This window comes from Anabrus simplex, chromosome 5, assembly GCF_040414725.1.
Source record: "Anabrus simplex isolate iqAnaSimp1 chromosome 5, ASM4041472v1, whole genome shotgun sequence".
NCBI classification, from domain to species: Eukaryota; Metazoa; Arthropoda; class Insecta; order Orthoptera; family Tettigoniidae; genus Anabrus; species Anabrus simplex.
In genome coordinates, this window is record NC_090269.1 from 30,774,960 (window position 1) to 30,789,200 (window position 14,241).

At 38.7% G+C, this 14,241-nt stretch overlaps 1 protein-coding gene across 1 annotated transcript in view; it reads right to left on the reverse strand.

Moving 5' to 3' along the window:
• The window catches only part of pigeon (protein), a 251,647-nt gene that overhangs the window by 51,040 nt on the left and 186,366 nt on the right, over positions 1-14,241 (reverse strand). The window contains exon 12 of the mRNA XM_067146828.2: positions 9,991-10,170. Within this exon, the coding sequence (XP_067002929.2) occupies positions 9,991-10,170 (180 nt within the window). The remainder of the gene's footprint in view (positions 1-9,990; positions 10,171-14,241) is intronic.

Sequence of the window (14,241 nt, forward strand, 5' to 3'; positions counted from 1 at the left end):
AAACTCCTGTGGGAAAAATTCCGGCACCTCAGCATCTCCAAAAACCATAAAAGTAGTTAGTGGGACGTAAAATAAAGAACATAAAACATTATTTTTAGAAAATCCTTATCCATTAATTTCTTTCCAGAATAGAAGTAATCTGTACATTCCCTACGATAGATGTTCATGTGTGCAAACTTACTGAGAATTATTTCAGAGAGAATGCATGTAATGGTTTAAGCTCAGTCATGAAAGGGAACATACCTAATAAAGTCACAACTCACTTGTATGTAACTTTATTTTTTTCAAGTTAAAGCTCACTTGACTCAAAGGACAGGCATTTTTATAGCCTTATTAGTGTAATTTCATCACTGTACCTGAAAATACGTGGGAAAGCTCGCCTGGTGGACATGATCGTTAAGGCATTGAAGTCTAAACCATCTGACACCGTGGTTATTCAGTTCGAGCCCCGTTGGTTGAAAATAAACTTCACCATCAGAATGTTTGCTGGCAGGGTAGGGGTGGTGGTGGTATACAATTTCTAATCACTAGATTGCGTGCCAAAAGCCTGGATTAAATTCCAAATCTCTCTCATATGGAGTGAGGGCATATGACACTGTTGATGGTGGTTCATCCGTCGGATGGCGACGTTAAGCCTTGAGCAGGCCGCTTTGTACTATTCGACAGGAGTAGGCTATGTGCCAGCACAGGGTTTCACCTTCTCCTTTCCTAGTATCATATATCATGTCATTTGTTTCATCTCAGAAACTCCTCTGATGAGATTGATGTCAGGAAGGGCATCCGGTCATAAAAACTCACCTCATACCCGACCCATAAAGAAACGGGATGAGTACTGGACAAACAAACAATCAAACAAACCTGAAAATGCATGTGAATCATCCTGTAAGAGAGTTCAATGGAAACAGATTTGACCAAACATCGGTCTAAAACAGGTTGATTATTTTTAAGTATTGGTAAATTGATATACCCGTCTTTCTTTTTTAACAGTACAATAAAGGACCTAATAGGTCTAATTAATCAAATGTTATTGTTATTACTTCGATGTGCTTTTAATGATTTTAATTATCTCCAGTCCAATATTCCCGTTTTGGCTACTATTTTATATTAATGCATCGGGGTAGTGTAGTGACGTAAGATGTTAGCGGCCGCACGCTTCCGGCTTCAGAATACTGCTGCTCATTGCCACTCTAAATCTATAAGTCTGTGACTGTATCACTTAAGTTTTGGCCATCAGGATTTGCAACCCCCCCTCATTTTCTTAATTAGTTTCCCGAAAGCATTCTTCTAGATATTCCACTGAAAAGTTTACCAAACTTACAGATTCCTTATCTGTTCAGGTGCAGCTTATCTTTTCCTCAGTCACTGCCCCCAAGCCAACTATTAGCATCGACAAAAAGGAAATCTCGATTACGGCATAACCAGTCAAGAGTAGAGTTTACAGCATCTATATAGCGATAATCAACATTGTGCCAATATAAAACGCCACTGAGACAAAGCTTTGCCGCTGGAAACCTCCTTTTTATCGCAGTAATAAGTCTATCAGTCTTGGCCATTATGTCACTGGGTGTTGACAAATTGTAAAGATTATTTGTGCCAATATGAACAATCAAGATGTCAGGATTTTCTTTAATACTATCACTGCTCACATGTTCTGCAAGTTGATCCACTTGTATGCCTGGATAGCAGTACACAATACCCTCTTCAACTTCGGGTCCAACATTTCTTGTCATCGAGTCCCCCACTATTACTGTATGGGCTTGTTTCTGTTTTGATCGTTGACTGGATTTTCTTTGTTTTTTCGACACTGCGTTTGAGTCACATTCTATGTTTATCATAATCACAGCCATGTGACCTCCAGTTTTACTTGGGATCTAAACCAGAGAAATGTGATTTTTCATTTTAAAAATTTTAGATCATTGGAAACTTCCTTCACTAAAACATTTCAGTAGCTGAAGTTCCTTTTATCTTGCTACTCTGCACACTTCCATTTATGCAGTTAGGAGTAATTTATTACTCTTAAGTCTTAGAATACATTAACACTATAATTTCTGTCACATTCTGTCCACAAATGCATTTTCATCAATATTACTGTAAACAGAAATGGTCTCCAAGCTTTGTTATACATAGGGTACTTACAAAAATTTACCACACATGACCTAGTCTGAACAATGGTGTGGATGACAAAAAGCGAATATATACACAATCCTATATAACTAACCCCAATTAGTTGCCTTCTTTTTTTTTTTTTTTTTTTGTCTCTTCTTTAAGGATTAAAAATGTAGATACAGTACTATATTTAGCTTCAAAGGCAGTCATAAATTGATTTACAGCCAGATACAAGACATTTCCTAGGCTTCCAAAATATTTTTAAAAGAGATACTAGATAAAAATTAGTTTGTGAAAACCATTTACAGACAAACATTATGTACATTTCAGGTGCTATCTGGTTGTGGCCTGCAGATCTGCCCAGTTTTGCACAGTGCTTGTTTGAGTTTCTCGAGAGTTATGATTTTATGTTCATCCCAAGCTTCCTCTGGATGATCTTCCTCTCCCTATGTATCATCATCCTTTTGTTCACCCATGCTTCCTCCAAGGAACCTTTGAAATGTTCCTTCCAGCATTGTATATAAGTAATGTCACCCATGTTTTGTACTATGTTGCTGTATTTGTCTTTTATAAATTTGTGGGGATACTGTTTCTCTGTCTGCAGCATCGTCAGCACTCTACAGAAGAACTTCTGGTTGTTATGCGTTGTAGTTCCAAACATCTCGCAGTTGTTTTGCATCTTTTAATATGCTTTTCATTACCATCATCTGGTTTTTGTAGGCATCATAGTCTCTTGGGTGCCTGGTGAGTACGTATTTCCTCCATAACTCTTTCATCAAGTCCCTTCAGATTGTCCATCCACCAAGTCATCCTTCTCTGTTCTTTCTTCCCTTTTGTCTTATCACAAACCTTGGTAGCTGCCTCAAGGATACTCCCCTTGAAGAGGCACTATGTCTCTTCCAGCTGTTGTGCCCCTTCTAGGGCATAGCTCCACTTAGTCCACCTGGTCTTTGACAGCTTCCTGATAGGCTTGTTGAGTGGCGTGATCTCTCAATTTGTGGACCAGTATTATTTCCCTCAGCTCCCTTCAGTTAACAGCATCCTGGATCCTGCCAACAATCTGCAACAACATAAGTATCAAATAATGGTCACTACCAATTTTGAAGCCTCTGTACATTCTGGCATCTACGGCATATCGCCACTGGTTCTTCTGCATCAAAATGTAGTCAAAGATGGATTTTTCATTTCAGCTGGGAACTTCTCTTGTGTATCAGTTGCTTCTTTCTGCAGGAACACAGTATTTGTGAGTACAAGGTCATTTCTTGTGCACAAGTTCAAAAGTCTTCTTCCATTACCATTTTCATGTGGCTCTCCATATTTTCCCAGCAGGCCTTGCATTCCCTCAGTGTTGTTTCTGACTCTATCATTGAAATCATCATTGAAATCAGCAAAGATGATCATCCTGCCCCTGGCATCATCCACTGTCTTTTGCAACTCATCGAAGAACCTATCATATCTATCTTTCTCTTCTACAACATTGTCGTCATTCGGTCCATATATGTTATGAAACTAATGACATCTTGGGAGTTAATGTTCAAGGTTAGGGTCGCTGTATCCAATATTTCACTAACAAATTTCCAGTTCTTGATACAATTCATTTTATCCTTCAGGACCTTTATATGTTATCTTACATATACCAGGTGGCTCACGGACACCGTACTTTCTACTTATAAATGTCCCGCATGCATAAGTGATGTGTGGGGTGTCTACCAACTGATTTTAACAGAGGAACTACTGCCAGCGGGCAGGTTACGTCAGAATACGAAGAGATAAGAAACAGAGTCACACTCGCAGCATGTTACTCAGCGTTGCCGGTCGAATGCACCCCTTGCATTAGTAAACATCGTTTTCAACCGCATAGGTCTAGGCTGGTGTATGCTACAGCCGCACTATATTTGCTGTCTGCATATCGGCAGTAGCTAGTGCGATCAGCAGCGGTGAATACACAGACATTATTTTAATCTGAACAATCTGGTTGGAATGCAACAGAAGCTCCAAACGGACATATGCCTTCTACATACGTACTTCACCGAACAGTATTAGTTTTTGTTTCATACATGCAACCCTTCCATCGAGTGGAATGTCTACACGTGTATAAATAAATAAGTTATTAGATTTCATTTACTGCATCTTTTTTTTTTTTTTTTTTTTTTTTTTTGCTAGGGGCTTCACGTCGCACCGACACAGATAGGTCTTATGGTGACGATGGGATAGGAAAGGCCTAGGAGTTGGAAGGAAGCGGCTGTGGCGTTAATTAAGGTACAGCCCCAGCGTTTGCCTGATGTGAAAATGGGAAACCACGGAAAACTATCTTCAGGACTGCCGATAGTGGGATTTGAACCTACTATCTCCCGGATGCAAGCTCACAGCCGCGTGTCTCTACGCGCACGGCCAACTCGCCCAGTACTACTGCATCTTTGGCGTGTCTACAAACAGTAGCGGCGGTTAGGGGGTGGGGTGAGGAGGGACAGTCGCTCCCACCCGCACTTTGTAGAGTAAATATGACATTTATTTCATTTTAGCCAGCTGGAACTAGGAATTATTTCAAAACAAGCTATTTGTACAAGCCTTGTTGTCTTACATGCTAAATCTTTCCTTTACTGTATAGCGCTACGACAAGTAGTGGGGACGTTGCATGTGCTGTGAGGAAGGGTAGTAGGGGTACAAATTTTTGCCGAGGTCGTGGCCACTGAGTTATAATTCCCCCGCTTGCCACGCGCATTCGTCAGTCTGGCAGTCTCTTTATTGTCTGTTAGTTTCTTAGTGTGTATTCAAATACTAAACGATTATTAATTGCATAATCATGCCGTACATCTATATAATTGTACAGGGCAATCTGGCGTGGGGTTACGGGCGCGCAGTTGTGAGCTTGCACTCGGGAGATAATGGTTTCGAATCCCATTGTCGACACCACTGAAGATGGTTGTCCGTGGTTTCCCATTTTCACACCAGGCAAGTGCTGGGGCTGTACCTTAATTAAGGCCACAGCAGCTTCCTTCCAACTCCTAGGCCTTTCCTATCCCACCGTCACCATAAGACCTATCTGTGTCAGTGCGACGTGAAGCCCCTAGCAAAAAAAAAAATTTTTTTTAAAATGCAGTAAATGAAATCTAATAACTTATTTATTTATACACGTGTAGACATTCCACTCGATGGAAGGGTTGCATGTATGAAACAAAAACTAATACTGTTTGGTGAAGTATGTATGTAGAAGGCATACGTCCGTTTGGAGCTTCTCTTGCATTCCAACCAGATTGTTCAGATTAAAATAATGTCTGTCTATTCACCGCTGCTGATCACACTAGCTACTGCCGATATGCAGACAGCAAATATAGTGCGGCTGTAGCATACACCAGCCTAGACCTATGCAGTCGAAAACAATGTTTACTAATGCAAGGGGTGCATTCGACCGGCAACGCTGAGTAACATGCTGCGAGTGTGACTCTGTTTCTTATCTCTTCGTATTCTGACGTAACCTGCCCGCTGGCAGTAGTTCCCCTGTTAAAATCAGTTGGTAGACACCCCACACATCACTTATGCATGCGGGACATTTATAAGTAGAAAGTACGGCGTCCGTGAGCCACCTGGTATAATAATGATATGAGTTAAGAACTGGAATCAGAGATAAGGAATTTTTGCAGATGATGTTATTCTGTATAGAGTAATAAATAAGTTACAAGATTGTAAGCAACTGCAAAACGACCTCAACAGTGTAGCGAGATGGACAGCAGGCAATGGTACGATGATAAAAAGGGGTTAAAAGTCAGGTTGTGATTTTCACTAATAGGACAAGTCCTCTCAGTTTTAATTACTGTGTTGATGGGGTGAAAGTTCCTTAGGGGGATCACTGTAAGTACCTAGGTGTTAATATAAGGAAAAATCTTCATTGGGGTAATCACATAAATGGGACTGTAAGTAAAGGGTACAGATCTCTCTACATGGTTATGAGGATATTTAGGGGTTGTGATAAGGATGTTCGGAGGAGATTGGATCTTTGGAACACAAAGTTTAAAGAATATAATTTAAATGTGAGCAAGAGCAAAACAGTGGTAATGAAAGTTAGCAGGACAAATACACCTTGTATCCTCACCCTCAAGGGAGAGAAGATTGAATATGTGGATACCTTGAAATATCTGGGGAGTACAATATCTAATGATGGAAGTGCCAAGAACGGAGTATTGAAAAGGTTGCAAAAAGTTCCAACTTCTTCCATCAAGTACAGAACATAGTATGGGACAAGGGAGTTCCTCAGAGGGCTAAACAGACCATGTTTAAGATTTATCTCCTGCCCATGATGACATATAGTCTGGAGAGTTGCATCATACATAAAAGAGAAGTAAGTCAACTGCAAGCTTGTGAAATGAAGTTCCTTAGATCAGCTGTACAGAAAATAAAGAAGGACAGAATTAGGAATGAACAGACATGAAGAAACCTGCAGGTCAGCCTGACCATAGAAGAAAGCCTGAGTGTTGCAAGACTGAAGTGGCTACGACATGTTAAGCAGATGCAGGCAACTCAAACACCTAGGAAGTATTTTGAAAAGATCGTTCTGGGATGAAGACCAATTGGATGCCCTAGAAAAAGGTGGTTAGATCAGATAAGAGAAGACCTAGAGAAGAGAAAAGAAACATGGGATGCCCTAGAGAGAAAAGAAGCATACCAGGACCGTGATAAATGGAGGCACATCATTCTTAAACATCTACCCGGCTTGCTGGAAGGAATTCATGATGATGATGATGATGATGATGATGATGATGATGATGATGATGATGATGATGATGCTTGATGAGTAACGATGTAAATTACAGACTATGAATCTCATTGTTGAATCCATATTGACTATATAAATATATAGTATTGACTAGGAGGATTAAAACAGTTTTGTACAATTTTGTAAGAAGTTCAACCGTCAATACGGATTCAACAATGAGATTCATAGTCTATAATGGGAATGCCATCCGGGCAAGAAAGAAAGTTAATTTCTACTATAATACGAAAGTGAAATTAGCAAAAATAGGTAAAGACATAACCTTTCTTAAGTGCTGCCTTAATAATGATGTGACATCTAAGTTTCTAAAATTTACTTTAAAAAAAAAAATTAAAATATATAGTATTGACAAGGAGGATTAAAATAGTTTTGTACAATTTTGTAAGGATGTAAAGTAAAGGGCATATACGTCTCTAGTAAGACCCCAATTAGAGTATGGTTCCAGTGTATGGGATCCTCATCTGGATTGCTTGATTTGAGAACTAGAAAAAAATCCAAAGAAAAGAAGCTCGATTTGTTCTGGGTGATTTCCAACAAAATAGTAGCATTATTAAAATACTGCAAAGTTTGGGCTTGGAAGACTTGGGAGTAAGGAGACGAGCTGCTCAACTAAGTGGTATTTCCGAGCTGTCAATGGACAGATGACGTGGAATGACATTAGTAGGCAAATAACTTTGAGTGGTGTTTTTAAAAGTAGGAAAGATCACAATATGAAGATGAAGTTGGAATTCAAGAGACCAAATTAGTATAAATACCGGTATTTGTTTATAGGAAGGGGGAATAGGGATTGGAATAATTTGCCAAGAGAAGTTCAATAAATTTTCAAATTCTTTGCAATTATTTTAGAAAAGACTAGGTAAACAACAAACAGGGAATCTGCCATCTGGGCGACTGCTCTAAATGCAGATCAGTGGTGAATGATTGATGACTGGCCACTCTTCCCTTTGCTCTCTGGTTTCAATTGCTGTTTGCAACCATTTCTTTTCTTTGTCTCAGGGGCTGCTAGTAAGTTCAGCCTTGCTCTATTACAGATAGTAGTTCACAATGCCTGCCAGCTAATCCTTGTACATTTCATGTTGTAATATTCATAGTTCTTTTCTCTTGCTTGGTCGTCAACAGTTTAATCAGTCCTCTTACCTCTCTGTTGTTTCTTTAAATAATGGTTTCTCAAATGCAGTGCACTCCCGATAATTCACGGTAATTAATGCACGCACTTCGTGAATCATCGAAAACCTCAAATTATCCGCAGTCATTTTTAAGCCTGGTAAAAACAAAACCATACGTTAAAATAATGAAATGTATTTTATGAACAAGCAGAAAATATTTATAACACTTCACATTGTATTGTAAGACACACCAGAGAAAAATTACAAAATGCCATGTGGATTATGCCAACATTCGTATCTAACGAAAAAATCGGTCATCACTTTTTGTTTCTTAGACGATTGTTCATTTTTTTTTTCTAATTTTGGATCGTACATTTCTCAAGAAAACAATACATGAAAATGAAAATTCATCTCTATTTTCTATGTAGGAGATAAGTGTGTCTATAGAGACACCAGCTTGGCTGTGGGAAACTTTTGGAGTTTCTGTTGGATCATTCCCGCACTCGATATCATCTGAATCCCCATCTTCCTCACCAACCGTCAAATTCCGTACAATATCCTCCTCACTTTCATGTCTGAAACCATAATTATCCTTATCGACGCCTAACCACTCAATAATGTCATTTTCTTCTGCATCTTGGCATTTATCCAGGTTTTTCAGTAATGATATCATCGTAGCGAGACTACGTTGCCCGTTCAAAATATCATCGTCACTGAAGCCGGCAAATGCTTGCTCTTCACCTAGAACAGATTTCTATGATTGTGCGAGCGTAGTAGCAGTAATTTTGTCCCATGACTTATTGACTGCATGAAGAGCATCCAACAAACTGAAGTCCTTCCAAAATGTTGGAATATCGATGCCTTCCTCAACCAATTGCTGTAACAGAGATGACCTGTAGTTCTTCTTAAAAGCAGCAATAATGCCTTGGTCCATAGGTTGGAGAACAGAAGTTACATTAGGGGGAAGGTATTTCACATAAATATCACCTTCTTTAAGTTCACTTTCGTGTGGATGAGAAGGCACATTGTCGATCAAGAGCATTGCTTTGATTGGCAGTGACTGCTTAATTAGGCAGGCCGTCACTTGTTTCACAAAATGATTGTGAAACCAGTCCTTAAATATCTGTGCGTCCATCCATGCTACCTTTTGAGTACTGCAGAGGTACATTTTCTTGTTTAAAACAACAGGGTTTTCTGGATTTCCCTATCGCTAATAATTTTAATTTATGATCATCACTTGCGTTAGCACACGCCATAATGGTTATTCTTTCCTAGGATGTTTTGCGGCCTGGGGCTTGCTGTTCTTGTTGCATCATCAATGCTCGGGACGGTAAACATTTCCAATACAACCCTGTTTTGTCTGCACTGTAAAGTTGTCTAAGGTCAAACTGTTCTTTTCCAATGAATGATTGAAATTCCTGTGCGAACTTTTCAGCAGCACCCGTGTCTGCGCTGAGACGCTCTCCATGAATAGCAATTTCTCGTATTCCGTAGCGCTTCTTAAACTGCATAAGCCAGCCAGAAGATGCTTTAAAATTGTCTTCTAAGCCAAGAGCATTGTGAAAATGTTTTGCTTGCTCAGCACACATTGGGCCGGACACAGGAATACCTTCCGCTCATTTTTGATTAACCAGGTTCATATCCTAAATTAACTATTAAATACAGTATTAAATATGAAAATATGAGAACAAAATAGAGAAATACTACAAATCTAATTAAAACAAGTTATATAAAGATAGGAACATAAAAATGAACACATAATAGGACCAACACAATGACAGGACAGAGCAGGAAGAGGGAGCAATAGAAAGAATCTAATTAAAAATTAACGGGCATCTTAAAAAGAAAAAAATCAAAGTAACAAATTTTATTCTGCATCACACATTATCTGGCATATAAAGAGGTGGCAAAATCTTTTCAAATTAATTAGGAAGAGAAACAATGATGACAGTGAAGAAGTGATGATAGTCTTTCTTATTTTCTTTGAATTCATAAGAAGAATATACTTACTACAGATATGACATGCTCCTGCTTACTGGCAGTACAACTCTCAACCTCGTAAAATGGCAGCAGATCAGAAGCAGACCCTTTTCGGGAACCTGCAATGGCAGCAAGATCTGCCAATGCACCAGAACCTACCAGACTAGCACCTGGTGAGAGTGGGGTGCTCGATCTTGAGAGAGCTTCAGGCTGGAAAAATAAATTCAGTATGTTTAGCAGACAGTATGGAAAAACTATTTAAAATATATTTTAAACACAATCTGTCAAACCGGGCGAGTTGGCCGTGCGCGTAGCGGCGCGCGGCTGTGAGCTTGCATCCGGGATATAGTAGGTTCGAATCCCACTATCGGCAGCCCTGAAGATGGTTTTCCGTGGTTTCCCATTTTCACGCCAGACAAATGCTGGGGCTGTACCTTAATTAAGGCCACGGCCGCTTCCTTCCAACTCCTAGGCCTTTCCTATCCCATCGTCGCCATAAGACCTATCTGTGTCGGTGCGACGTAAAGCCCCTAGCAACAAAAACAATCTGTCAAGGCTAACCAGTTTCCAAAACTTCACACACTGCCATCTACTTGGGCTCTCTCCCCATCAATCTCAATTCTTCTACATCCATTTATTCTTAGGCCTGTGTTCACCATCATCAGTTACTTTTGCTGTTATCTTAGATTTCTAAAACTCGGATAATGTCATTATCTTGGATAACGGTCACTTCTGTATTCACCACAGAATTTACTCTCTTGGTTTACCAAAACTAAGTTTTCGTTTCAATATGAATTTGAACCTTAAATTTTTCATACTAACGCAATGAAAAGAAATGACTATGGTATGTGCTGCTGCCACTATTGAAATGTAAACAAGTTTTGATTTCATTCGTGGTTTGCAAATAATTTATCATCAGGTATGTTCGCTTTTGACCAGAAACAAAGAAGGAAGCTTAATATGACTTTCCAAGATAATAAATTATTGTTGAATTTGGTGGCAGAAAGCGTTAACATCCTCAAATTATAGTCTATACATTATATATTTCACTCAAAACATAAGGCAGTATTCCTTAATTCCTTATTAAAAAGGCATTCAGTCGTGTATCTTTCAAGATATAATCAAGAATTCATCTTAGGCCTACCTATGTGATGGGAATTCCCGGTTATGTTTGATCATGGATAACACTGATAACTGTTGCAATTTACAAACTTCAACTGATACAACCAAGTTCCACCAGGCGAGAGGAAACATAATTATAACACGTGCAGTAGTGTGGCAAGAAGCAGGTCAGAGCTAGGCTTGTAATTGTAACAAAAACTCATTTTCAGTTTCTGAGAGCTCAAACTATACTAATATGTATATAAATCTTTTTCTTTCCAGACCTTGTCTTTTGAAAAAAAAAATTCATTAGATTAAAAGGATGTAAATGGATCAGAGAAGTAAGAGAGAATCTGAGGGAAATGGGCCTTACAACAGAAGACACCACAAATAAGATAAAACTGAATACAAGACTCAAGAACACAAACCTCCGCTTTACCCTTACATGAAATAAACCAACAACATGCATATTTCAACTGAGAAAAGAGCATGAAGATCGGAGCATATGAAGAAGTACTGGGAGGACCGCAAACCCCGAACAATTTCTTCAAAGAGACATGAATGACGGACTGACTAAAGTGGTCATAAAAGAAGAAGAAGAAGAAGAAGAAGAAGAAGAAGAAGAAGAAGAAGAGCGTCAGTATTCTTCAGTTGATGATAAGGTCCCATTCTCCCATTTCCAAGGCCAATGTTCAAATTCTATCTTAGTCAGTACACTGAAGTTACTGTATGTCAAATCTTAGAATCAAATTTCAACATGTAAGAAAGTGATGGGCATTTTTCTGGAAAAACAGTGTGTGTTTTTTTAAAGTGTATTTTTAAACATTTTAGGAAGAACATGGGTTCATCCATTTAAAATTATTAGACAGTAATAATTATGTATTTTAATTAGATATGAGGTGCTGTGGCTGAAGAAGTCTTAAATAAGACGAAACATGTACCAAAGAAAACATTTTAACATTGAATGTGTTCTCACCTGTAAAGTGAAGTGTATTGATTGGGTGGACTATTAAACCTAATACTAGTTCTTAATTAACACTAATGTTGAAGCATTAGATAACCTACAGTGTCAGAGCTTAAATTTGTCTGAAAATCAGTGTCGTCTCAAACTATGCCACACGTTCTTTTATCGACGTAGGATGTTCATTAATTACATAATTTTGATCATATTCCTTGTCGCTGTGATTTTCTCTTTCAGTTAGATATTCCTGCCATCTTAGATTTCCCATTTTACCGGCCAACCAATCTCTGGTAAAATTTTAAACTGAGATAAAACCCATTGTCTGAGATCATGTTGTTGGTGAATATAAACTGAACTGTTATATCGGTTTATGTAGCTTTAAACCAAGATAAAAGCTTTTACTCTTATGACGGTTTCTGTAGAAAAAAAAAGAGAAAAATGTGTTGTATTTGCACTGGTGGACTTGTAAAGGGTTGTTTTCATTATTGCTGGGTGATATTTTGTAACATTTTATGTTGGAAAAAATAACAGGGCTTTTGATTGGCGAATTTGGGTGGCGAGAGGTAAGCTTCTGTGGCCTGATTGGTTACCTGGTGATCGGACCGGGGCCAGCTTCACCCTACTTGAGAGAGCGAGGCAAACCTTCGAGATCTTTTTCGCAGACGCACGTCGGTGATCCACCCGGGATGGCCTGCCCTGGGGTAAGCACTGTTCGTTTCATTTCCACCTTAATTTAAATTCAATGTTTGCTTTAATTTTCACACAGGAGTTTACCCCTACTTGCCTTGACTCGCCAATCAATTATTAAGATGCCTCAGCTTTTCAGCTGGGCCTGACCATTTGATTTTGCGGGCATTTGCCTTTTTCTTTTGGCTTCGTGAACAGTGTAATTAGTAAATTAATTTTATTTCCCTCAGGGTTTGCCTCCCGTAACTATCACTTGATGTACGTTAGTTTTATCTTTGTTGTACACCAGAAGAGTTTTTGGTTTGGGAGTAAGTTAAGCTAGCCTCTGCTTCAAGTTTAATCATTTCTGGTTTCCCTCTTGTTTCATTATGTAGTGCGATTATCTGAAAGCACTGTTAACTTTCATTTAATATTGTAAAATTTTTTATCATGTGGTTCCTATTACCTTTAATCGTTACATTCTGGAAGTTGCATTATGTTAATATATCTCTTTCCTTTAGCCTCTTTGACTTAAGGGAATAACCCTTGGTAAATTACATCTAAATTTATTTGTCTGAACTACAATAACCTGATTTTATTGGATTGTTGTAATTTATTTGGTAACGTTAATTTTGGAAAAAGTACCTACAGATCAAGGGATTACCGTTGGTTTTTCTTTAGGTCCGCAAGTGCAAATCTTCCCATGGCCCTGGTAGGGTTCCCATGCCTGCTCCAGATCCTTCCTTTTTAGTTGTCAAGTTAATCAACCTGATGTTCATTTGTTTATTTCTCGATGCAGTTTCATCTGGGGAATTTGTTTGTCTTAAAGGTGTTCAAATTCCATGTAATTTAAGTTTTATTATTATTATTTCCTTACCATGTGTTGTGTAACTGCGGGTAAGCGGTTACAACCCACGTTGATGAATATGGGTCATAGACCCCAACAAGGTTGTTTTTGCTTCCCAGCTTCACCAGGAGGGCAGGCTTCCACACCCATTGAGGGAGTATTTTGATAATAATGTTATTGGTTTTATATCACACCGACTAATTTTCTGTGGTTTTCAGAGACACCAAGGTGCTGGAATTTTGTCGTGAAGGAGTTATTTTACATGCCAGTAAATCTACCAACACGAGACTGACATATCTGCACAATTGGTATTGAGGAAAAGTTCAACCTATTCAATACAAAGCATGTCGTATAAGATGTTTACAACATGTTATTAATTAGTTTAAAGTACCGGTTTAGACGCATAGTAGCGTCATCTTCAGCTTGAAATTACATATATACATACTGACATATCTGAGCATCTTGAAATACCACTGGACTGAGCCAGAATTGAACCTGGAAAGTTGGGCTCAGTAGGCCAGCACTCTTACCATCTGAGCTACTCAGCCTGGCAGCTAGTTTGACAATTCTTCAATCTTGACATGGAAAGTATAGGATAAGGAAAAAGCCAGATATACAAAGGATTAGGAATGAAGGTCGTAGAAGATTACGAAGACAGGACAAACACAGAAGTAGCCCAAAGAGTAACTACTGTATATATAGTGAA